We start from the raw sequence: 26,941 nt of genomic DNA on the forward strand, positions 1-26,941 counted from the left end.
TAACATTTCAAAGTTTACCGGCGGAGACCTAAAATGTCTGCGAAGGTTAAGCCTGCTGCAGCAGAACAGCTTCTTCGTTTTCCGCGATTGTTGGAACTGAAATTGCGCGCAAATGCTTTCCACTCCTACGCCGCTATTGGGGAACATTGTTACCAAGCGTTCCCTCTTTAGAGTAAAGCGGTAATTAAGAAACTCGCGACAGTCTCGTCATCCAAGACCCTAAGTGTGACAACACCGCACTTCCGGTGGTCATTGAGGCCCTTTTATTTTCTGCCACTAGAGTTATCGTTATTACATGAGAAGGTTGTGCGAGCGAAAGCATCGTTCTGTGTGGTTGTTACAGACTTTGATTTGTACATAGTTTGGTGTGATTTGTGTGAAGATGGAGTCTGCCTGGTTTTTCAAGCATTCTGTGATCATTCTAGTGTTGTGGTGTTTTAAAATATCAGGTGCGTAGCATAGAAAGAAAAATCATTGCATTTGTGTCCATTATTTTTGCAGTAAGCGGTGTGATAACATGTGAATTAAGTCTTACTTTAGCAGGTCACTTTCGACGTTGACAGGGGTTATTGCTAAGTTGAAACCATCACTGGATCATCTGAGTAAAATACTGATCAGAATTGCACGAATTCCGAGTTCAGTGTTGAGCTGTTAGTTTTACGTTTTATCCATGCTATCCTCTTCAAGTCCTGTGCCATTGCGTTGCAAAATGCATGCATACACGTTTTTAGTTTGTTGTTTTCCTCTTAAATCTCTATATTTGAATTATTTCAAACCAAACGCATAATACATACAACTTTTCTGTGTTTTGTCAAACTGTTAATGTTCTTTGCCTCTTCAAAATACACTCACGTATTTTCCTTTTGTTAACTTCTCTTAAAAAAATCTCCGCCGACTTTTTTTTCAGTGTACAAAATCATTCTGTGTTTAAAACTTGCAAACTTTTTCCTGTGTTTCAGAATTATTAATAGAAGGCAACATATTTGAACACGTGAACTTGGTGGGCTATACGCAGCTTGTACTGGATGAGGACAGAAACCAGATCCTGGTGGGAGGCAGGGATTCGCTGTTCCGTCTCTCCATGGACGATCTTGCAGTCCTAGAAGCAACAAACTGGACGTCACCCCCTGATCACATGCTAAGCTGTACAAGTTCTGGACAATCTGAGGTGAGTTTGTTGTGTGTCGCTAAAGCCTGGTTTTAATTTGGCGAAGTCGAGTTCGCGAAGCCTACTTTACGAAGCCCGCTGCACGAAGATGGGTTTTTTTGGTTAAATTTCTTTCCGTTATCATATAAAATCTGTCCAGTCCGAGGCACACTGCTTAGCCTGTAGGACATAAACATTCCTGTTGTTAGGCACACAAAAAAATAGTCTGTTTACGGTATCCCGACCGACCCTATTTTTTCGCGCGACTCTAGACTTTTTTTTTGTATTTGGGGGAGAAAAACTTTTTTGGAAAATAAAAAAATAAAAAGTCTTTGTTTTTTGGCGAAATAACTTAAAAATATGTTTTTTTGAAAAAAAACATGAAAAAAAAATCCCGACCTACCGACCCTATTTTTGTTGCCTATGTTACCGTAAACAGACTATTTTTTGTGTGTGGCCTCAAAGCTTTTTACCCTGAATTTTCGGAGTCAACTTTGGGCTCAATTAAGGAACGCCTTTAAAGAGCAAAGAAAGTATTAACGGGGGGGGGAGGCGGGCTTGTTCAGGTCAAAGGTTCATGATTCCGGTTCCCCCCCCTTACATCCCGACTCCGATCCATGCCGTGTCAACTTATGGAATCGCTCACATTTTTTAAAGGGGTTCTGATTTGGCCTATATGGTCCGCTGGACCCAAAAAAGCAACAACTAACTAACTAACTAACATTTTTTAAACAAGGTGGAATGTATTAGAGCATCAAAGGTGATGTACGTGGGTCATCGAGTTGAAACAATCACAAAATAAAAGACGAATGGTCCTTCTGAGTTTGGCAGAGAGAAGCCATTGAACTTCGAGCCACTGTCACGAACAAATTAAGCAGGTAATGGCACTTGACAGGGTTAAAACACAATAGAGTGCGAACCATTCTGATAATCATCGGTTCACGGCTATTGCCAGTTTCTCTCTGACAGCATGCTGAATTATTGCGCGAATCTATCAACACGAGAATACAGAGTTATCTCCCATATGTTTTTCGCGAGCACTGATCTAAATTTGAGATCAGTGTTCGCGAGACAAAATGATTGCAGATTGGCCGACTTCGACAGTGATCTCCGTTCTGTTCTTCACAGTTATGATAAAGACATCGTTCTAAGGTCAAAACAAGTCGAAATTTTGAGACTGTTGTCGGAAGGAGACCGTGATATATGGTTGCATCACTCTCAACTGGTTACAGAAAAAATCGTCTGCTCCGGCGCGCGCCGAAGCCAAAGTTGATTATCACGTGACACTTTAGAGTTGTTTGCACAGTAAATACATCCGCAAAAGATAGCTCGCTTGAAACTGTCTTACATATCAATTCCTTTGTAATTTAAACATTACACAACACCATGAAAAATCATTATCGACGATCGCAAATCTGCTTATATCCATAACACATTACGAAAAGCTCTAAAAATGTAAAAGGTCGATTTCCTCTCCAGAGAAGGAAAACCAAGGCATCCTGTCAGGGATAGAATGAGACCCGAAGGGAAGTAACTCATTTTTGACCTGAGTTCAGGATGAGTGTGAACGCGATCACTGGATCCGATCCGATCCGATTGAGAATAGATGTATTGAATTTAGGTGAGATTTCTCTCGCCAATGAAGACTCGTCAAAGAAATGTGATCAGACAAAGCTGAAGTGTTTTCAGGGTCAAGTAACTCCTTTACTCCGGGTTTTTGTTTTACAGCCCTTAAATCAGCCCTGCTCTGCTTTGATATTGTGTTCTCTATGTCAGATAAAAGCTGCTAATTTCTTGTTGTCACCTTCTCAATAAATTTGCCGCCTGGACAGAAGTCAACTTAGAAACTCGCGTTAGGTGTTAGTTCACACCTTGCAGGCAAATACTGATTGTGCTATCACGCCCTTATCATGTTGTCAGTATATCATGCTTTTTTGGTCTTTAGTCTCTAAGGCTGTTAGCTTACTCTCGGTTTTTTTCGATGTGAGCAAATAATGTTCAAAGATAAATTGAAAATAATGGACCTTCTACAGCTTGTAGTAAATTCAAGAACGCTTTCAGCTTAAAATGATAAACAGTGGTGTTCACATCATATTTCAAGAGTCGGATCTCAACGGCCAATAAATCATTGGTCGTGGGGGTGAAAAGGATCGTACTTCTCTTCACAAGCAAAACAAAAAATGCTTCGGGTTCGTTTTACCTGTTAAGAAATCACAAGTTCTGTGATTTAAAGACGACAACAAAACGCTGCTGCATTCATATACAGCAGGGCTTTGGTAATTAGATAACATAACATAAATACTTTCTTAAATGTACGTGTGAGGTTGTCGATAGGATTTTTTTCAATTTGAGTGAATAAAATGTCATGTATGTTAAAAAAAAAAGTTGTTTAGAAATATGATTTAAGAAATACATACTCAAAGAGTTTGGACTTGAACTATCCTTGTTTTATGTTACAGGATAACTGTCACAACTTTGTGCGGGTATTGTTGCTACACGACTATGACAAGGTGTTTACGTGTGGAACCAATTCTTTCAGTCCCACCTGTACATGGAGAGAGGTAAGGATCTGTCTGTCCGTTTGACCGACCGTTGTCCAACTGTCTTTGGGGTCATTTGTTTGTCGGTCTGATCTGTTCGTCAGTCTGTCTGTTTGATCAGTCCTTGTGAATCAGTACATTTGTTCTGGTGAATGATCTTATTAACGCCGCAGTGGCATGGACTGTTCATTTCAGTCCGTCTGTTTGTTCAATCATTGTGAATCAGTACATTTGTTCATCATGTGTCTATCTGCACAGGTGGATGATCTTATAATAACGTCGCAGTGACATGAACTGTTCATTTAAGTCCGCCTGTTTGTTCAATCATTGTGAATCAGTACATTTGTTCATCATGTGTCTATCTGCACAGGTGGATGATCTTATAATAACGTCGCAGTGACATGAACTGTTCATTTAAGTCCGCCTGTTTGTTCAATCATTGTCTAGCTGTTTGCCAAGCTAGCTATGTATGTGTTTATCTATACAGGTGGATGATGTTATACAAGCCAGTGAGATGAACTGTTCATGTCAATCTGTCTCTTTGTTCGACCGCTGTCCACGTGTTTGTCTGGCTGTCCCTTCGTCCATATGCAAAGAATTCGAGCATGGTCTAACACTTATTGCATTGCTATCCATTTGTCCATCTGCAAAGAATAATGAGTTATTCTCCAGAGCCGTGTACCATTTTTTTTACATGCATTTTCAGTCCTTTCAATGATTATAACGAATATTAAACAGACCTGAAAGTGGCGAGTAATTTACTCTCCATGGCGAGTAGAAACATGTAACTGGCGAGTAGACATGTTCATCTACTCGCCAAATGCGAGTAAAGTTGCTGAAACAAATTGTTGGTTTGGCTAGTAAACTTGGCTCTCTGGCTAGTGAATGTTCAGTATCACTAGCCAAAGGCGATCGAGTACACCATTTGTTGGACTTTCAGGGCTGTTAAATGGCAACTAGAATGTATTCTCTTTACTTCTTTCAGTAATACTCCAGTTAAATAATGATACAGATATGCCACCCAAAACATAGTATTTATTTTTGTCTTTTTTTTATTTCAATTCTTAGTGTTCAAATCCATGTCACAACTTTTGGTTTCTATGTTGCGAAGTTGACGTACTTTGAAGCCCTTGTGAATTACTAAGGCCAAAAAAAAATAGGTCTGTTTACGGTAACATAGGCCAAAAAAATAGGGTCGGTAGGTCGGGATTTTTTTTTAATTTTTTTTTTCTCCAAAAAACCATATTTTTACGTTATTGCCAAAAAAAAGTCTAGGGTCGCGCGAAAAAAATAGGGTCGGTCGGGTTACCGTAAACAGACTATTTTTTTTTTTGTGCCTAAACGTAAACAAACAAAACGTGCAAGTAGGGCCTATTTGTATTTTTTTCTCTGCAGGCCAAGAATATAAGTGGAACTCGTTCTTATTAATGAAATCAGTTTGTATGGTTAAAATGTCTCAGTTAAGTTAAGAAATGTCAACTTCGTAACATGGTTTCCACTGGTACGCAGCTCTAGAGAATAACCCATCAAATGCGATGTGGTGCCAAAAGAAACAATTCCATGTTTATGTAAAATGAAAATGGACATTAAATTTCCTTATGTTATCTTATGTTATCTTATGTTATCTTATGTTATCTTATCTTATCTTATCTTATCTTATCTTATCTTATCTTATCTTATCTTATCTTATCTTATCGTATCGTATCGTATCGTATCGTATCGTATCTACTACATGTCTGTCTTTCAGGCGGACGACCTTAGCCGGATCAACGAGACCCAGTCGAGCATGGTCCGTCAGTTATTGCATAGCTATCCATTAGTCCATCTGCTAAGAATACTGTGTGTCTTGCAGGCGGACGACCTTAGCCGGATCAACGAGACCAAGTCGGGCAAGGCCATCTGCCCCTACAGCCCCCATCACAACACCACGGCCCTCATGACGGACAGCGGCGAGCTGTACACGGCCACCATCATCGACAAGCTGGCCAGGGACCCCTCCATCAACAGGCACTACAGCAACGCTGACCTCAGGACGGAGCAGCAGAACTCCAAATGGCTCAATGGTAAGTGCGAACTCTGAATGCCTTAGTGGTGCGTTAGAACTCGAAATGGCTCAATGGTAAGTGCGAACACTGAATGCCTTAGTGTTGCGTTATAACTCTAAATGGCTCAATGGTAAGTGCGAACACTGAATGCCTTGGTGTTGCGTTACAACTCGAAAGGGCTCAATGGTAAGTGCGAACACTGAATGCCTTATTGTTGCAGCAGAACTCTTATTGGCTCAATGGTAAGTTCGAACTCTGAATGCCTTAGTGTTGCGTTAGAACTCAAAATGGCTCAATGATCAGTTCGAACACTGAATGCCTTGGTGTTGCGTTTCAACTCGAAAGGGCTCAGTGGTCAGTTGGAACACTGAATGCCTTAGTGTTGCGTTACAACTCGAAAGGGCTCAATGGTCAGTTGGAACACTGAATGCCTTAGTGTTGCGTTTCAACTCGAAAGGGCTCAATGGTAAGTTCGAACTCTGAATGCCTTAGTGTTGCGTTAGAACTCAAAATGGCTCAATGATCAGTTCGAACACTGAATGCCTAAGTGTTTCGCGTTACAACTCTAAATGGCTCAATGATCAGTTCGAACACTGAATGCCTTAGTGTTTCGCGTTACAACTCTAAATGGCTCAATGATCAGTTCGAACACTGAATGCCTTAGTGTTTCGCGTTAGAACTCTAAATGGCTCAATGGTAAGTGCGAACACTGAATGCCTAGTGTTGCGTTAGAACTCTAAATGGCTCAATGGTCAGTTGGAACTCTATTACACGATGTTCGGAAATAACTCTGTGAAGTATTTTCATGAGCCGTGGAGAGTTGCTATTCCTTTGAGAGAAAAAAGGGCAAATTAGTCCAATCATTATCGAGTGGCGTGAAATTACACGTGCTCGCTGACACCGTTTAAAAACACGCAGCTTACATATAGCAGCTGCTGCCTCTGCTTTCAGATTGCATTCTTTCTGTCATGTGTCGCTTCTCAACACGGCGCTGTATTGTTCCTCGTTTGGTTGTGTAATAATAATATGGAAAAGGTCGATGGTAACAGCTAGGCTAACAGCGCATGCCCGTCCGTTTTGGAAGTAAGCTTACTGGAAGTTTCTATTTTGCATGCTAGTCGGTATTTTGAAAAGCAGGGCCGGACCCAGGGGGGGGGGGGGGGGGGGGGGGGTTCCAGGGGTTCCGGAACCCCACCCCTGGAAAAAGCATGTACCTTGCTTTGAGTTTTTTTGTTGTTTTTTTAAATAAATTCGCTGATTTGCCTCCCCCCCCCCCCAAAAAAAAAGGAGGAACCCCCCCCCCCCCCCTTACAACTCATTTGGTCCGGCCCTGAAAAGAAAGATGGTAGCCTAAGTAAACCTAGCCTGTAATGAAGCAATATGCTGCCAGGTCTTAATACTTTAACTGGCCAACACGTAACCATAGGTAAAAGAAACTGCCATGTTGATACGCTAAAGATACGGGTTGACATTTCTCCACTTGTAGATGCCAACGTGCGCATGACTGGTTGATGATGCTTGTTTTATTTCGCTTGTGTAAATTACCTTTGGCTTCTCATTTTATGCTTGATATTGTAGCTAATGCTCAATGAGAAATGTTTGTCGTTTCAGAGCCAAACTTCGTGTCCACGTACGAGTTTGGAAACTTTGTCTACTTCTTCTTCCGGGAGAATGCAGTAGAGTATATCAACTGTGGAAAGGTAAGCGTTCAAGTCGAGTCTGTCTGTCTGTTCGTCGGTCTGCCAGCTCATTTGTCTGTCTGCTGTCTGCTTCATGGATGGGTCTGTCCGGTCGGTCGGTCTCTCTCTCTCTCTCTCTCTCTCTCTCTCTCTCTCTCTCTCTCTCTCTCAGACAAAATGAGGCACGCCTGAGCAAGAGAGACAAGGGGAAAATACCAATAGACCACTTCTGCTAGCAGAAGAGATTAGGGGAAATAGTTGGGGGGAAGGGGGGGGAGGAGAATGGGAGAGGGGGGGGGAGTTGTTACCTACTGTGTGTACCACCTCTTTCAGTACTTACCAATTCTTGCTCTTTCAACACCATCTACTGTTGTTGAACATGGCTCCAAAAACACCACATCCCGTACGCTTTTCATCACTCCCAGCTTCACTTCAAACTCCTCTCGACGTCTACACTCTCATTTGTTTTGCGTACCTCTTGTTTTCCATGTCATAGCGTCGGAACAGTGCCCTTTTACGATCTGACAGAATCAACAGAACAACTCGCGCGCTGTCACCATCAAAAAGTACTGATCAAGAAGCGATGTTTTCTTGTTTTTGCTGGATGTCTGGTGAAAACACTTACTGATCTCGCACAAGATCGCATTCAGCCGCGTGAGTTAGAGTAGAGCAAGGGAGGCTACTGTTGAAATAAGGATTCCTTCTTTATTTTGGATTGCTCCCCTTATTCTTAGTCGGTGAAACTCTCCTTCTCGCGCTCTCTGCCCCGCTACCCCCTACCCCGCTACCCCCTACCCTCCATCTCTCTCTCTCTCCCTCTCTCTCTCTCTCTCTCTCTCTCTCTCTCTCTCTCTCTCTCTCTCTCTCTCTCTCTCTCTCAGAATGTCTGTCTGTCCTATCTACACACCGGTACGACCGAACTAAGGTATCAATAAATTACTGTTGTGCAGCGGGTTGAACGAATACCCTATACCTCGGAGATATACCTTCACTCGGTCTCAACGACGTCACGTGACATGTTATATCTTGGAAGAGAATGCTGTCGCTTATTTTCCACCCTCAGTTCGGTAAGACTGAAACGATGCTCAGTCACGGAAAGAACTATCCAAACTTGCAAGCACAGCCGCGGTTGTCCTGTAAGTTCCCGATCCATGTTAAACCCTCATCCTCAGTTCGGTCGTACCGGTGTGCAATGGGTGCTCTCTCCTCTCTCTCTCTCTCTCTCTCTCTCTCTCTCTCTCTCTGTCTCTCTCTCTGTCTCTCTCTCACTCTCTCTCCTCCCTCTCTCTCTCTCTCTCTCTCTCTCTCTCTCTCTCTCTCTCTCTCTCTCTCTCTCTCTCTCTCTCTCTCTCTCTCTCTCTCTCTCTCTCTCCTGTTTTCCCTTTTTCCTGACTTTTGTTCCTTTTCCTTTTTATTTCCCTATATTTATCTATTTAAAACGATTTGATTGTGTGTTGCAGAAAGTTTACTCAAGAGCAGCAAGAGTTTGCAAGGTAAGTCGCTCGACCTTTAACGCAACTTTCGTTTGTTTTCATTGCCGATAACGGCAAGATTATTATTTTGAGTATCTGGAATCGTCTTTTGTTATCATTGCAAATTATGCTTTGCGTGAATAATTTTGTTGACCAGTGTTGTTAACTTTAGTAGTGTTATGTGTTTCTATTGAGCTATTAGCTTTCTTTTGGTACCATGCTCACTGAAGCAATGGAAGTAAACACACGAATAGTAATGATGAAATGTTGATGAAAATTCTGAGTGAATCCTATCCTTAATTTAGCCTGAAGTCGACGAGTCTTTTTACTGAATACTCAGTGCCAAAGCTTCGTGTAGCTAGCTTCGCGAAGTCGACTTCGCCCAATTAATTGAAGACTTTACGTCCTCAGTGGTATACGAACCAGAAGGGATATGTGTTGACGATGTCAAGCAAAAGATCTATCTGTACATTCTTTCTGCAGAGTGACAAAGGAGGGTCGATCCTGTTTGAGGGCAAGTGGACGACGTTCCACAAGGCGCGTCTCAACTGCTCCAAACCCGGCAAGTTCCCCTTCTACTTTGACGAGATCCAGAGCACGTTCTATTCGGAGGACGAGCAGCGTGTCTACGCCATCTTCACAACGCCACCGTAAGTCTGAAATCAATTCAATTCAATACAACTCGAATAATAATCTGAGTGTAACAAACAGACATTTTTCCTTTGGCTCGTGTGCAAACTTACACCACATAAAATCTCACTCAAAAACATATAAACACATTAAATGTACACATCAATACACACATAACTAAACCACACTTATCCATACCCACACCCTCACATCCATATTCAGTCTGTGGGAAGAAGTGGATTTGGTGGCACGTCTGGCTAGCTGGCTGGTTGACTGTATGTTGGTCGATTTATCCGTCGGCATGTCTGTGTGTCTCTCCGTCTGTTCGCCTGTATCTCTTTTTGCAAGTTTGGGTCTCTTACGTTTTTACATTTTAAATCACCATGATATACTTTTCAAAAGAGATAGTGTTCTGCTTGTACCTGTCGGGTCTTGTATACCCGTGTGCACGGCGTATCTAAGAATTTCATTTGCTTGTATATATGACCCGTACTTTCCTAACACAAAATTAATACAGACTTGGATGTAACGCTATCTTTCTTTTCATTATAAGTATATACATGTTCACTCTTACCGCTCTCACACTCGCTCTCACTCTTACCGCTCTCACACTCGCTCTCACTCTTACCGCTCTCACACTCACTCTCACTCTTACCGCTCTCACAGTCGCTCTCACTCTTACCGCTCTCACACTCGTTCTCACTCTTACCGCTCTCACACTCGCTCTCTCTTACCGCTCTCACACTCGCTCTCACTCTTACCGCTCTCACACTCGCTCTCACTCTTACCGCTCTCACACTCGCTCTCACTCTTACCGCTCTCACACTCGCTCTCACTCTTACCGCTCTCACACTCGCTCTCACTCTTACCGCTCTCACACTCGCTCTCACTCTTACCGCTCTCACACTCGCTCTCACTCTTACCGCTCTCACACTCGCTCTCACTCTTACCGCTCTCACACTCGCTCTCACTCCTTTTCGACGTGAATGTCCGTGTAAATATGTGATTAGAAAAGTCCCTCTCTTGGCGAGGGCTGGTTGAAAAAAACTCGTTTGTAATGCCTATGCCACAACCCTCGCAGAATAATATTTGATTGGATTTGATTTGATTTGATCTATATATCAACAGGAACAGCATAGCCGGTTCAGCAGTGTGCGTGTACAGCGTGGAGGACTTTGAAAACGCGTTCAACGGGCCGTTCAAGCACCAGAAAGACTCCATGTCAGCCTGGATGAGGCAACAGAACGGACATTCCGAAACACGGGTAAGTGTACACATGGAGCTGTTCAATTTCACTGGAAGTATATTTTCATGATCTTGATCCCCTCACCCCCACCCCCAAACCTAACCCCGCCGTGTCTGCTGGCTCAGACGGATGGGCCCAATGGTCGACAATCCGAAGGGTACTCTCAGATCTATACGCGTTTCTTTTGTTTTTATTGCATTTAATTGGGTTCGTCGATACGTATAGATCATTATCCATTGGATCCTTCTAAACGTGGATCAGCGAGCCTTGCTTCCATTGATTATTGATAAAATCACAAAGCACATACATTGTTTACGTGCATGTTACTGACGTTATACGTTAGCGATTGGAACTCTGACGTAAAATGTTCCGTTTTTATTATTTCCCCCAGAAATGTGTGAACGAGAGCACCAAAGGGGGAGTGAAAAGGTCGTCACAGAAGTCTGCGGACCACCTGGTGATGGCCCAGAAGTACCAACTCATGGACCAGGCCGTCCAGCCTGAGGGCGGCGAGCCGTTCATCATACGGGAACAGATCAGGTAGGCAGGCCTAGAGAGTGTGGAGTGTTCTGAAAGTTTGACAACTCCTGATCATTGTCTGACAGGTGAGGACACGTGCACCATGGTGGATTTCAACTGTCAAAGTTTATCAAATACTGCACCTACTTTTTACACAATAAAAGATAACTAGAAAGTGTGGAATGCCATACAAGTTTCAGAACTCAGCTTTTGCCAGGTGAACTCGTTCCATGGTGGAGTTCAACTGTCAAAGCTTATTGAATACTGCTCTTACTTTTTTCACAATGAAAAAAAAAGAAACCGTATAACAAAAACAAGAAAGGTTCGTTATTGGAACGTTTACATGTTGACAAAGCCTGTCTCTTATCTGACTCTCATCTGACTCGTACCTGACTCTCACCTGACTCTCATCTGACTCTCACCTGACTCTTTATCTGACTCTTATCTGACTCTCATCTGACTCTCACCTGACTCTTATCTGACTCTCACCTGACCCTTATCTGACTCTCATCTGACTCTTATCAGACTTTCATCTGAGTCGTACCTGACTCTCACCTGACTCTTATCTGACTCTCGTACCTGACTCTCACCTGACTCTCATCTGACTCTCATCTGACTCGTACCTGACTCTCACCTGACTCTTACCTGTGTTGCAGATGGACTCACCTGGTGGTGGACTTCGTGGTGACGAAGCACGACGGCCTCAACGTCTTCTTCCTGGCCACGGAGGACGGCTATATCCAGAAGATGATGCGTCTCCCCGCCACCTCCTCCTCCCCCTCCATCACCTGTCTGGTGGAGGACATCAAGATCGTCCCCAACGGCAAACCCAGACCCGTCAAGGCCATGAAACTGTCATACACAAAGGTAAGTTGGCTGTACTCTCTTTATTCTCTTGGCCTAAAGCCGATAATTATTTTGAAAAAAAAATTGAAAACCTTGGTTAGGAAGCGTTTTTGTGTGTGTGTGGGTTTGTTTTTTTAAGTCGTAAGTAAAATCATGTGGTTGTGCTTTGAAAAAAGTTGGGTAAGGGTTATAACTGTGTAGGAAGAATTGGCAACATCTTTTTCAGACTAGAACTTCTTGGGTTCCCATTGACGCATAACATTCTTTAATAATAATAATAATAATAATAATAATATGGGAGATTTATAGAGCGCTTTACGCTCTCTAAGCGCTTTACAATGAAAAAACCCACACATAATGTATACATACAAAGCAAAGCGAAAAAGCATGTGCAGCAGCATTCAGCACACAAGTGAACAACGAAACACTACATCAATACAAGCTGCAAGCATACTAACACAGGCAAAACATTCAAAACCTGATCAACAATGCACCATATTGAAATAAAAATTAATCAAAATACTGTGTGAAGAAGTGTGTTTTAAGGTTTGCTTTGAAGGAACAAAAAGTTTGGCAGTGTCGGATAGAGTAAGGGAGAGAGTTCCACGCAACGGCTGCAGAGTGGGAGAAGGCTCTCTGACCGTGCTGTTTTCTCTCACACTGTTGTTTTTTTCGTTTCAGGGCGCAGTGTATTTGTCTACAAACGGCAACATTCTCAAAGTACCAGTCCAACGTTGCAGTCGCTTTAAGACAAGCAGGTGTGTGGTCATATTTCATCTTAATGATGATGATGATGATGATGATGATGATGATGATGATGATGATGATGATGATGATGATGATGATGATGATGATGATGATGATGGACGGACGGAAGTTTGAAGGAAATTTATCTTTAAAGTTTGACCATATACGGTATTGTTGTCAGTCTTTGCGAAAGCGCACGTGACCCACAGATTGGTCCTGCATTCAATTAAATTTGACCAAACATGATTTTGCTTTTAGTGCTTGCAAAAACGCACGGAACCCATACCGCGCATGAGTACGATAACTGAGATAGATTGGGCCTTTAGTTTGACCATATATGGTATTGCTTTCAGTGCTTGCGTCAACGCACGTGACCCCTACTGTGGGTGGGACGGTTGGAAATGTACACCGCCCCCTGGTGGCAATCCTCACGCCGACCGGTGGGAACAAGATGTGTCCTCGTGCCCCAACCTCGACCAACCCGGTAAGTAGTTTTACACAAGGTAGAGGGGAAGGATGCATAAACTGAAAAAGGTTTAACTCTAAAACATTTGAAAATGAACTTTCGAAAGCCTGACATTAATAAGGTGAAGTCGACTTGGTAACGCACTTGCGCTCGGAAGCGAGAGGTTGCGTGTTCAGGCCTGGGTCAGGCCGCAATTTTCTCCCCCCTTTCCTAACCTAGGTGGTGGGTTCAAGTGCTAGTCTTTCGGATGAGACGAAAAACCGAGGTCCCTTCGTGTACACTACATTGGGGTGTGCACGTTAAAGATCCCACGATTGACAAAAGGGTCTTTCCTGGCAAAATTGTATAGGCATAGATAAAAATGTCCATCAAATACCCGTGGGACTTGGAATAAAGTAAAAAAAAAAAATTCCATCTCACACGGCATTAAGTCTCAGGAAACATGAATACACGCATGCAGGAAAAAAATAAAAAAATATGGGTAGCGCCGTATGTATGGCAGCTCGCTTTCCCCGGGGAGAAAGCAGCCCGAATTTCCATGAGGGTAACCTCACTGGACTGTAAATCTTATCCAATCCAATCCAATCCAATCCAATCCAATCCAATCCAATCCAATCCAAAGTCTACTTCACGAAGCTCATTGCATGAAGCTTTGGCGCTGAATAATTGTCCAAAAGACTTTGCGAAGTCTTCGCAAATTCCGACTTCGGGATTAATAAAGCACAGCCTTTAATCAATCAATGAGTCTTATATCGCGCATATTCCGTGGGTACAGTTCTAGGCGCTCTGCAGTGATGCCGTGTGAGATGAAATTTTTATACGGCCAGTAGATTGCAGCCATTTCGGCGCATATTTACCTTTCACGGCCTATTATTCCAAGTCACACGGGTATAGGTAGACAATTATTAACTGTGCCTAAGCAATTTTGCCAGGAAAGACCCTTTTGTCGATCGTGGGATCTTTAACGTGCACACCCAATGTAGTGTACACGGGGGGAGGTTCGGACACCGAAGAGAGTCTGCACACAAAGTTGACTCTGAAATAAATTTCCGCCGAACCTGGGATCGAACTCACGCTGACAGCGGCCAACTGAATACAAATCCAGCGCGCTACCAACTGAGCTATATCCCCGCCTTTAAGCAGTTTAAACACAGACGTATGCGACACAAAGAAAAGAAACAGATGGCGAAATAGAGAAGAGAGAAGAAATATTTTTTAAAAATGCGCGAAAATGAATGTACAGCCAATTTGCGAATATACTGAGTGGCATTTTCATCTAAGTATCACTGCTGTTCTTGTACCTTGTGTTCTTGTAGATAGAAACAAACGTGACCCTCCACCACGAAATGAGTCGCATGTCACCTCGCGCGGTTCTGCCTATAGGCTTAATATAAGTCCGGGGAGTGTCTGGTAACAGTGTGAGGGTCACCTTAGTCACAGGCTTATAACTCAAACAGTTTTCGCTCTTTTCTAAAACGGGTCTCACCACTGAATAGAGCATAAAAAACTCTTTAGGAAAATGTAAAAATATGAAAATCATGCAAAGGTGACATGCGACTCATTTCGTGGTGGAGGGTCACAAATGAAGTTAATCACCTGGGTATGGGTGGTTGACTGTTGCTGTTGTTGTTCTTGCATACCTTCGACCTATCTGGCTACTCGGACCGATTCAGTTAATCTGGGTAAAAAGTTTTTCTTTTCCCCTTCTGATGACACATTGTGTTCTCTCTTTGTTCTCAGAGGATGGAGCCTGGTCCGAGTGGTCAACTTGGTCATCATTCAGTGTCAGCGGTGACCCCATGGTTGACAAATGCCAGGGCAGATCGAGGTCCTGTGACAACCCAAAACCAACCAATGGGGGACGGCGTTGCCAAGGCGCTGGGATAGAGGTTGCCAATTGCACCAGTAAGCATCATTGTCATTGGTTAAACAAATCTTGATGAATACGAGCAGTTGTGTAATCTTCAAACTGTGGAGTGCGCCGTTAAGGATGGCGGCGTCAGAGATCGAGAGGATGGAAATTCTACAAGTGACCTTTTACTTTATATCTATGTTGACTCTACATTATTATCATCTTATTTTATCCTCTGGATAACTTATATGTTGACTCTAATATCGTCTTACTTTCTCGTCCACATTACTTAAATACTGATATGTTGACTCTAATATCGTCTTACTTTCTCGTCCACATTACTTGAATACTGATATGTTGACTCTAATATCGTCTTACTTTCTCGTCCACATTACTTGATTACTGATAATGATATGTTTGACTCTAATATCGTCTTACTTTCTCGTCCACATTCCTTGATTACTGATATGTTGATTCTAATATCGGCTCACTTTTTATTCCACATTCCTTGATTACTGATATGTTGACTCTAATATCGGCTCACTTTTTATCATTACTTGATTACTGATATGTTGACTCTAATATCGGCTCACTTTTTATTCCACATTCCTTGATTACTGATATGTTGACTCTAATATCGGCTCACTTTTTATTCCACATTCCTTGATTACTGATATGTTGACTCTAATATCGGCTCACTTTTTATTCCACATTACTTGATTACTGATATGTTGACTCTAATATCGGCTCACTTTAAATGATGCTCCTCCTTTTATTTTACCACGAATATCATCTCACTTTCTCCCCCACAGTCCATGGTCAGTGGACAGACTGGTCCGAATGGTCAGCCTGTTCCCAAACGTGCGGATACAGCTTCCGGGAGCGGAAGCGTCAATGCGGAAACCCTCCGCCAAAATATGGGGGCCGCCTTTGCAAGGGCGATGACATTGAAAAACAGTTGTGTAAGGGTCAGCCTAACTGTCCATGTGAGTACGATGTGTTTGTGTGTGTGTGTGTGTGTGTGTGTGTGTGTGTCAGTGTGTGGGTGTGTAGGGGTGGGTGTGTGTGTGTGTGGGTGGGTGTGTGTGTGGGGGTGGTGTGTGTGTGTGTATGTGTGTGTGTGGGGGTGGTGTGTGTTTGTGTGTGAGTGTGTGTGTGTGTGAGTGTGTGTGTGTGTGTGTGGGGGTGTGGGGGGGGAGGGGGGGGTATGTGTGTGTGTGTCTGTGTGTGGGTTTCGCGTAGGTGGTGGTTATGTGTGTGTTCGTTTGTTTGTATGCTAGTGGGCGGCAGGGTCTGTGTGTGTTTGTTGGTGTATGTGTCTGTGTTTCAGTCTGTTTGTCTTGTCTGTCTGTCTGTCTCTCTGTATATCAGTATTAAAAAAGAATGCCCATGTATCCCCCCCCCCCCCCCTAAATACAGTCCCATAACTAGTCCTCATTATCATGGTTCCAGTGCCCCCAGTGAACGGACGTTGGGCAAGCTGGTCAGGCTGGAGTTCGTGCACGAAGGACTGTAATGGCGGCATACAGACCAGAAGGCGAGGGTGCAACCAGCCCAGCAGAGGGGGACAGAACTGTAACGGGAATACGAAGGAGTGGAGAATGTGCAATATTCAAGACTGTGACGGTAAGAGCATTTGGGAGAATGACAATGGCGAGTTGGCATGGGCGGATGGAAGGCAGCAGTTGGGAGAATGACAATGGCGAGTTGGTATGGGCGGATGGAAGGCAGCAGTTGGGAGAATGACAATGGCGAGTTGGTATGGGCGGATAGAAGGGGGCAGTTGGGAGAATGACAATGGCGAGTTGGTATGGGCGGATGGAAGGCAGCAGTTGGGAGAATGACAATGGCGAGTTGGTATGGGCGGATGGAAGGGGGCAGTTGGGAGAATGACAATGGCGAGTTGGTATGGGCGGATGGAAGGGGGCAGTTGGGAGAATGACAATGGCGAGTTGGTATGGGCGGATGGAAGGGGGCAGTTGGGAGAATGACAATGGCGAGTTGGTATGGGCGGATGGAAGGGAGCAGTTGGGAGAATGACAATGGCGAGTTGGTATGGGCGGATGGAAGGGAGCAGTTGGGAGAATGACAATGGCGAGTTGGTATGGGCGGATGGAAGGGGGCAGTTGGGAGAATGACAATGGCGAGTTGGTATGGGCGGATGGAAGGGAGCAGTTGGGAGAATGACAATGGCGAGTTGGTATGGGCGGATGGAAGGGGGCAGTTGGGAGAATGACAATGGCGAGTTGGCATGGGCGGATGGAAGGGAGCAGTTGGGAGAATTTGTTTGTTTGTTTGTTTGTTTGTTTGTTTGTTTGCTTAACGCCCAGCCGACCACGAAGAGCCATATCAGGGCGGTGCTGCTTTGACATATAACGTGCGCCACACACAAGACAGAAGTCGCAGCACAGGCTTCATGTCTCACCCAGTCACATTATTCTGACACCGGACCAACCAGTCCTAGCACTAACCCCATAATGCCAGACGCCAGGCGGAGCAGCAACTAGATTGCCAATTTTAAAGTCTTAGGTATGACCCGGCCGGGGTTCGAACCCACGACCTCCCGATCACGGGGCGGAAGTTGGGAGAATGACAATGGCGAGTTGGTATGGGCGGATGGAAGGTGGCAGTTGGGAGTGGGGGGAGTGGGAGGGGTACTTATAGAGGAAGCCGGGGGATCGGGTCGGGAAGTTGGATTGTTTCTGAGTTTGTACAGGTCTGTTCCTGTTACTTTGTCTGACATTTTTTGTGACTGTAGGTAATAAACGTTTGTGAGTCGGCTTTGGTATTCAGGGAAGGAGGTGGTGGCAAGAGCTGTGGCCAGGTGCACGGCGAAGATATACAATGTAATGAAGACAAACAATTAGCAAGATCGTATTTCAGCAGCTCGGATTTTTGGTGAAGGCAATCTGCCTTGCTTCTTGGTGGTACAGAGGGCCAATAATATGTGTATGATGTGTCTTTTAAGAAACTAATTTATATATAAACAAATTCCCACTCAGTCTACCCAGCAAGCAGCCAAGCTGTTGATTTGTTTCCTAAGTGTCCGCATAATAATAATGATAATAATAATAAAACATTCTTCAATAGCGCTATTCACCGCCAGATAACAGTCTCACTATGATGGCGCTTTACAAAACATTGGACATTAAAATGTATTGTTTTGTCAATAACAAACGTTCCCACAACCTACCTTTCTTGTGTTTGGATTAAGATCTAAGATGGTGAGCTGAATTGTGACCCTCCACCACGAAATGAGTCGCATGTCACCTCGCGCGGTTCTGCGCTAGGCTTAATATTAGTCCGGGGAGTGTCTGGTAACAGTGTGAGGGTCAACTTAGTCACATGCTTATAACTCAAACAGTTTTTGCTCTTTTCTAAAACGGTTTTCACCACTGGATAGAGCATAAAAAACTCTTTATGAAATTGTAAAAATATGAAAATCATGCAAATGTGACATGTGACTCATTTCGTGGTGGAGGGTCACAATTGCTCACACGGGAAGGACTGTCCATTCAAACCTGACTTTCTCTTCCAGAAATTTCTCGAATATCCCCGTGGACGGAGTGGATCCAGACCAACAGAACGGGAGGGGGGTACTTCGAGCAGAGGTTCCGCTTCACTTGCAGAGCCACCGTACCGAAGCGGAAGATGATTAAGACCTCGTTTGCCAAGAGTCAGGCTCGCTTCTGCCACAACAACGGACACGGCTGTCAAACTGCAGGTAAGGGAAATGATCGTGTGCGGTGTTTAATACATGTAGGGGAACTGGGGGCAAAATGCTGCAACGATGGAACAGTGGTTTTTGTTTTAACAAGGCATTTTCTGTTACAAATGGAGCATTTATCACTGATAGTGGTGACATTTTGATGATTGCGTTTGACATCTTCTGTATTGTTACAAAGGATGAATGATAGTCAAGAAACCGTTACTTCTTCGATAAAGTTTGGGAAGATGTCGGTGTTCTTTTACATTCAGGTTTATCCTTGTTTCAACTGATGCCCTGTTCAATACACGTAGCATATTCCCTACTCTGTTCATCTCTTTATAGGGGTCACATCAACGAAAAATCGAGTTGAACAGCGTATTTTTCTGTAGTCATTCGGGATTTCATTTCATGCAATCCATCTGCAACAATGCGTTTTGTTTGTTTGGTCTTTAAATTAACTGTGTTTGCGTATACATCGTGTTTTATTCTTGCTGCAAGGCTTAAGTCGGAAACACACTTTTCCATCCATTGTAATTAATTGTATGGACAATAAATGATCTTATGTCTGATGTCTTATGATAAACGAACACATTTTCAAAAAAATACATTCAAGAATAAAAATACAAACAAAAACATCCTGGGACAACTCGATTTTTCATACGATTGAGAAAAACGTGTCTTCCATCATCAACCACTGTTCGTTGTTGTTTGTGTTACTCATCACTCATCAACAACACAAAGACCCGACAGACAATGTAGCTATCAGGGAACCCCCCAAAAATGGGCCATGTATTGGATTCCCGATAGCTTGAGTGTTCTTTGGGGTCGTTGTAGATCAATAGATGTTTTCTGTTAATTGAGCATGTAGTATGTAAGAGGGTGTATGCTTCAACATATATATATATATATATTGTTGCTCAGATTCTGACTGTTTGTAAATGTTATTAGCCTGTTTGTCGCTCAGATTCTGACTGTTTGTAAATGTTATTAGCCTGTTTGTTGCTCATGTTTTCACGTCTCTCTTACAAAAAGTCTCGTGTCTCTTTTCTTTGTGACATGTTAATACCGAATGAATTCAGAAACTGTTCTACATATAATGTTGTGTTTAACTTTGTTGTCCTAACAACAGCAAGTGTTGTTTCTTAAAGTATTGATTGGGAGCACGCCCATAGTACAGGCGATGCTCCATTTTAGAGCAAGATTTGAAATTATGTGGGGTTTTTAATTAGATTTAGACACGAAAAAAAATCACATTTTTTTAAATAAATGAACTACTAGAAAGTTACCGGTACTCAGTTTCACCATGTTCCCTATTTCATATTTCTAGTTTTCATATTTTGGTTAACTCACCCTAAATATGCTTGAAACTCCAATTTCTCTGCCTAATATTTGCCCTCAAAATTATCATTGGCTAGCTTTTGTCCATTTGGGTCTGCAGGCTACTCTCTCCCTGTGTGTTCGTTTCTTTGTTTCTTGGTTTGTTTCTTGGTTTGTTTGTTTGTTTGTGTCTGTTTTTGTTTCTTTTTTTCTTTTTTTTTCTTTGTTTGTTAGTTTCATTGTTTGTTTCTTTGTTTGTTGCATACTACTTGTGTGGGGCGGAGTGCACGTGCACGTGCACATGATCGCTGAGGCGCTTTTAGTTCCCTGCTTACGCTCACACCCAACCCCTCTCCCCCCCCCCCCCAACCACCCACCCCCACCCCACCTCTAGCCCCAGTCCCAGCCCTCGTATTCTTTACACTTTCATCCCCAGAGCTCCTCGATCACAATATCCAAAGATCCATCCTAGGGAAGTTTTTCAAAGTGTAAGGTACGTCAGTCACAGTCAGTGTAACCTTTTCACTGTTAGAGCCTCTCCTAAGATGAATTTCCCAAATACGTTGTGGGGGGAGGGGGGAGGGGGGAGGGGTAGCGGTTAGGGGAGTGTGTTGTAAAAAGGAAGTTGGTTTGCTATCTTCATTCTTGAATCTTCATATTGTTTGTGCGTGTGTGCTGTATGAGTTTGGCTTCACCCCGACCAACCCTTCCTATCACCAAAGCCCCACAATACCTTCATCCTTCCATCCATCCATCCATCTTGTAGTGTTAGCAGGCAAAACTTGTGTGTGGTGCATGCTAAAAACCAAAGACCCTTTGGCCTGTTTTGTCTACTCCACAGGTCAACTGAGAAACTCCATAACCTCCATAGACACCTTCTCGTCAGTGGACCGTGTCCTCCGAAAGTTCTGCCGGTACAAGAGGAAGCTCTTCCAGAAGTACTGCAACTGCCGGACGCTGGGTGTGTTCCTCGTCTGTCAGAAGTGCGGCTACGGATGACTAGTGTCTCCGGATTACTGGGACATTCTGCTGGACTACTTGAACGCGCTGCCTAGCTACTATTGGGAGTCTTAAAAAGGAGGGGGAAAAGCTCAGGATGGATAGAGGCTTCAAGGCTTCTTCTTTTCACTCCTGATACAGCTTTTTTTCTGAACTTTTTTTGGGAGTCAGTGGACTTTTATACGTGAGGATTTTCATTCTTGCCAAGCCACACCACCCACCCTTCTCTCTCTGAATTCGGGGTTTTAGATGAGTCACAGAACTTTCATGAGGAGTTGGTCTTCGCTCGTGTACGTCAGAATTCGTCTTCACCCTTGTTCATTATTCAGTGATTTTGGGAGTGTAGATGGCAACGATTCAAACGGGATTGTCTACTTCTTTACAAGACACTTTGGTGATGATAGAAAGAATGTTTCCCGTTCTGGGGAGTCACTTAAAATCGACGTCAGTTTCTCTTTGATTATACATTTATCTTCAGAAACAGTGAATGTCTTCGATGATTAGTGATTAACTGTAGCGGGTGGCCTTCTTTGGGCCACTTTACCATATATATTAGATTAAGACAAAAATAACTTTTTACATGTACATTCTGAAATCTAGGGGAAGGAAAACTGCCTTCAAGCATCAAGAGATCTGAAGTAAGCTGGTTAATTGGATCTCCACAATATGGATCTCGTCTTTAGGGAATTCATGCTTTAGATAATTAATGTTCTAACACTTTTTTAATTTCTGTACCCGTGACTTTCCAAATGGGAGAAGTTACGATCAGTTGATAACGCCGGTGATGCGAAGAGAGGATCAAATTTATCATCAGCTGTTTTGAGACTGCTATCATGTGTCATCACAGCGCTAAGCTTGCATTCAAGGAGCTCAGTCGACACGAGATGACAGGATTTATTTGGTGGAAAGCTGGCACCAACAACCTTGGTTCCTTCAAGACACTTTCCAAAGCCTCGGCTCAAAGTTGATGAGAAGGCATCATGATCGAATCACCATAGCGTCCGTGAGCAACACTTGTCGTCCTGTTTTCACGGGCTGTTATAGTCTTGACCAAAACCACAAGAACGACAGCAGTGTCAACACAACCCATGGCAGAATTGTCGTGTCTCCAGTTTGATAATATAAGGGACAACAACGTTGCTATGCGTCATTACCGATGGAAAGACTTAGATTGGTAACAGCAAATCCTGATGGTGTTCTCCGCGTGAGAAGCTATGACTATGTCCGGTCATGAGCCAGATTGACTTGCAATCATCGACATGGTCATCAAGAGAATCCCAGCTTCACCAGAGGATTGTTACTTCTTCTAGCCCTAGTCTCGCCTTCACTTCAACGTATTCTTTTCGCCTCTCATCGACGCGACGTCTTGTGATAATAACATTGACCACAGTGATTCCCTGATAGGTGACTCCCTACACATAGTGAAACCACTCCTCTAGACTCGGTGACTCCCGAAGAAGGGTGGACTGACTCCCAAAAGACTCCAGTGCCATGCGGAAAAAAACAATTGCACTCTTCAAAATAAAACATGCAAAGCTATACCCGTGTGTACGACGAGAAATGGTCAACAGCAGTTGGATTGTGCAGACAGTGCGACTCCTTGCATCACGTGCAAGACAAAGTGAACAGTACAGTACACCAGAAGGTCTGTTCAACAACTACAGGCGGGCATGCGAAACAAGCCACAACACAAACTTCTTCTTCATCTTCGTCTTTAAAATGGACACTTCTCTACATTAAAATGGTTGACATAATTATGGTGCGTGCATTTAAAATAAAACAATCATGATGAAAGCAGGAGAATGCACATAAATTGTTACAAAAGTGAAACTAGCTTACAATCTTGAGACCTTGGAGATTCTGCAAACGAAGAAGATCTTCTTGGAAATTTTGGAAATGAAGAACATTTCAGATCCCAGAACAGTGAATTGTGTTTGATTCGATTAAAGGTTGCTCGATCGGAGCAGAGAACTCGATTTACCCAGCATTCTGCTCAGTGAGCAAGCAAGTAGTCATGACAACAGGGGAGAGAAATGCAAGCTGTGATTCTAATTTGCATATTCATACCGTGTATAAATCATTATATTACAAATCGATCTGTTTTTATACCTTAACGAAAATCAAGCATGAGCTACGTTTTAATGATTTCAAGCTAGTATTCAGTTACCGCCTATTATTATAATCATTCAGTTTGATTGTGTTATTCTACTCTGAAGAAGCACAACTAACTCAACGTGTACTACTCAGCATGTGGCTTAGACAGCATGACAGCGAAGACAGTATGATTATTTATACACCAGTGTATACAGAACAGCATAAACTAGCATGCAAATATCTACGTTTCCATAGCTACGGGCATGCATAGTAGAGTGAGCGCAGAAACCGCTTTTCCAGTGCATGGACACATTATAAGCAGTGCATAGTTATAAGAGACTTTCCAGCAGAATATACCAATATTCAAACTTGCATCAAAGTTCGAATATTTTGTCACAACGTCCCAGTATTCCGGTTAAAAGGATTCGTCGAGAGAGAAAAAAGGACATTGAGTTTCGCGGAGAAAAAGAAACTATTGATGTTTTGTTCTCTTTTCTTTTGTTAAGCAGCTCGTGTGTTTCTTGTTTGAGTTCCGTGAGCTTTTGTTGATATTTTTGTAGTTCTTTTTGTTTGGCTTACTGGATACTGTAAATGTACACGGGTCTGACATTTTTGTATCCAGCAAAGTTGTAGATCTGGAGTTTTGTATTATGAATGACGGTTTCGTTTGCTCAAGGTTTTCGCAAGAAAGGGGAATCGCACAAACTAGATTAGAATCATCAGAACCATTTCTAACACTCCGGCACATTTTCCGAGACAAAAAAATAAGCATTTGTTGATTCACAGTGTAAATAGAATTCACCTTATTCTAGGAAAAGCAACTTCTAGTTGTCCTCGTGGCTCTTGCAAGTTATCCAGTTGTACACAGGCTGTTTTGTGATGTTACTGAATCAAATTTGTGTGTGAATTCATTTGTGTTTTGTTTGATGATTTGTGTCCTGTGTTATCGTTTACTAGGAAATTACCTTCGTAGCCATTTTCATCATTTTCATCTTTCTTCTTCTTGGGATTTGTTCTTGTAAAAGTATGATGTAGATGATAAGAGACTTTCTTCGCCATTTTTATTTGTCCTTCATTTCAATGGCAATGCTTAAAATATGGAAACGAAAGATTCTTATTCTTAATGCAGTTGCTGTGTCAATGTAAGAACAGTCAACACATTGAACCGACTTTGGACTGTTTTGTATACATTAATTTTCATAAAATAGCTGTCTTCATACGCTGCAATACCAACTTCTGGTAAAAACAGAACTCACCAGGTCCATCAACGAATTTTTTTTTTTTTTTTTTTTTTTTTTGGGGGGGGGGGTGGTTGTGTAAAGCTTTAACAATTTAGGCATATGTTCTCATGACTTATTAAAATGCTCTTTTACTTGTAAGAAAGTAGCAATCTGAGAATGTGCATGATCTTTACTGCTCATAGCCTTTCTTCTCCCAAATCCGTCGCTCTTCCATGGAATGCTTTTTCCTTAAAGTCAACAACAAAAACTCGTTGTAATATTCATGCGACGTATTATGTATGTAAATAGCTGATGTGCAGAGATGTTACTCTTGCATGAGAACAATAGGGCGTTAAATATTGTAATGAATGTTACTGTCTTATAAATGTTGTAATAGGTGATGTTGACTTTGCTGAAGAAAAAAATTATTTTGTCAATAAAAGTGTACAAAAGATAGCGAAAGACTTTCCTTTTTGTTTTTTTCACTGTAATATATGACTTATACTTCAATTTTTTTATCAGCTCTGATTTAGTAAAACGTACAGTTATGAAAAGTTTGTACATAAGCGTAGAGTTTTTGGAAGTCTTTATAACCCTAATTTATTGTAACTATAGTTGTTGATTCTGTTTGATGAATCTTTCTCATTTAATTGCTTACCCTAAGATTCGTCATGTACGCTTTCAAAGGGAGGAATAATTGTCAAAGAAGTTTTGGTGTACATACATTACTTTAAACCTCGCGGATTGCTGACGTCAGGCGTTTTGTTTGTATCTTTGATTTTTGTCAAACCTGTCTGATTCTGTGCGTTGACAATAATCAAAGTATTTCTAATGGCCATGCTTTTCGGGTGTTTTTGAAATTGGTAAGGATTCATACTTCTGCTTTTCATGTGCTTTTCGTTGGTATTATTTTCCAATTCAGAGGAAATAACTATGCTCGGGTGATTTTTGTGCAATACTGAAAAGGGTATCAACGCATTAAGACTACTTTCATACTGTATCAACTATTTCAGACTTAATGTCGCTGACAAATATTTGCTATTAATAGTAGTAGTGCACACTGTTAAACCATTTATGTTTTCTACTTTTTACCTTTTCACTCTTTTCTCTCAACTTCAGTCCAAAAAATAATAGTTCGATTTATGTAAGGTAAATTTACATTCGAATACTCTGTTCTTTGTCGATATTGTTTGTGTTGATACTTTTCTTGAGGATATAACGATATTTGCACATGTCCTATTGTTTTTATTTATCAACCCGTCTTTTTAAATCAATGTTGCAACGGGAACGCAGAAGGAGAAGAACAATATTATTGTCAGCAAACAAGGGAACAGTAACACAATACTTTACGAAGCGAATTGATGCATGTTATTAATGAGTAAGAGTAATTCTAAAGTATCAAAGTAAGCATTTAAAATGTAAAAGAAGGCAGTTTGAAACAAGTCTCAACGTGGAACGACAAAAACTTAAGTGAATATATTCGTCGCTTTACAGAAAAATGTCAGTCTTTATTTGCATGATAGCACAAAACAAAGAAAGAAAACAGTACTTGTTATGGCACCGAACATAGTTCCAAAGCTTTAAAAGAAGTTTATCATGGATACTTTTATTCTGTATATGTTCTTTTGTAAAGGCCTAGAGCCATAGGTTAGGCACTTAAAAATGTCCAGTTGTTATTATATTATTATAGTATACTTACAAATGTCCAGTTATTATTATATTATTATAGTATACTTACAAATGTCGCATGAATCTGTATGACAACAACCTTTATTATATATCTATTACCCTTTGGTGTTTTTTCCTATGGAGCATTTTTACCATTAATCCGTTATAGATGAGTGAATGCAGATGTTCTATATAGTCTTTTGTCGATATCATGTGCGTTTTCGTGTTGGGTGGCTCTCTCACTGTTCTGGGTAAATTATGAAAAAGCGCATGTGTCCTGTGGTCTACTGATAACGCAAAGTGTTCTACCAGTATTATAAGAATACAGCATGTACTATGGGCTTCCGAAGTAACTAATTTATTACTATTCAAATGTGACCCTCCACCACGGAATGAGTCACATGTCACCTTTACATGATTTTCATATTTTTACATTTTTCTAACAAGTATTTTTATGCTCTATCCAGTGGTGAAAACCGTTTCAGAAAAGAGCGAAAACTGTTTGAGTTATAAGCCTGTGACTAAGGTGACCCTCACACTGTTACCAGACACTCCCCGGACTTATATTAAGCCTAGCGCAGAACCGCGCGAGGTGACATGCGACTCATTTCGTGGTGGAGGGTCACATTAATGTTGTCATTTACAGACATAAGCCTATAATCAGAAAAAAATATATTTGCTAAACACAGGTTTACCTTCATGTTAATTTTAGTCAAAACCGAAATCAACATCGTTTGCATAAATC

At 42.1% G+C, this 26,941-nt stretch overlaps 1 protein-coding gene across 1 annotated transcript in view; it reads left to right on the forward strand.

The window, feature by feature from the left end:
• Nucleotides 1-319: 319 nt before the first annotated feature.
• The window catches only part of LOC138947321 (semaphorin-5A-like), a 43,831-nt gene continuing 17,209 nt past the window's right edge, over nt 320-26,941 (forward strand). Inside the window, exons 1-16 of the mRNA XM_070318768.1 lie at nt 320-449; nt 960-1,168; nt 3,607-3,708; nt 5,540-5,750; nt 7,344-7,432; nt 8,872-8,904; nt 9,367-9,533; nt 10,642-10,777; nt 11,151-11,299; nt 11,935-12,145; nt 12,806-12,882; nt 13,225-13,355; nt 15,078-15,242; nt 16,002-16,175; nt 16,642-16,815; nt 18,728-18,913. Of these exons, the coding sequence (XP_070174869.1) occupies nt 383-449; nt 960-1,168; nt 3,607-3,708; nt 5,540-5,750; nt 7,344-7,432; nt 8,872-8,904; nt 9,367-9,533; nt 10,642-10,777; nt 11,151-11,299; nt 11,935-12,145; nt 12,806-12,882; nt 13,225-13,355; nt 15,078-15,242; nt 16,002-16,175; nt 16,642-16,815; nt 18,728-18,913 (2,281 nt within the window). The 5' untranslated portion in view covers nt 320-382. The remainder of the gene's footprint in view (nt 450-959; nt 1,169-3,606; nt 3,709-5,539; nt 5,751-7,343; nt 7,433-8,871; nt 8,905-9,366; nt 9,534-10,641; nt 10,778-11,150; nt 11,300-11,934; nt 12,146-12,805; nt 12,883-13,224; nt 13,356-15,077; nt 15,243-16,001; nt 16,176-16,641; nt 16,816-18,727; nt 18,914-26,941) is intronic.

Source organism: Littorina saxatilis, linkage group LG14, assembly GCF_037325665.1.
Source record: "Littorina saxatilis isolate snail1 linkage group LG14, US_GU_Lsax_2.0, whole genome shotgun sequence".
Lineage (NCBI taxonomy): Eukaryota > Metazoa > Mollusca > Gastropoda > Littorinimorpha > Littorinidae > Littorina > Littorina saxatilis.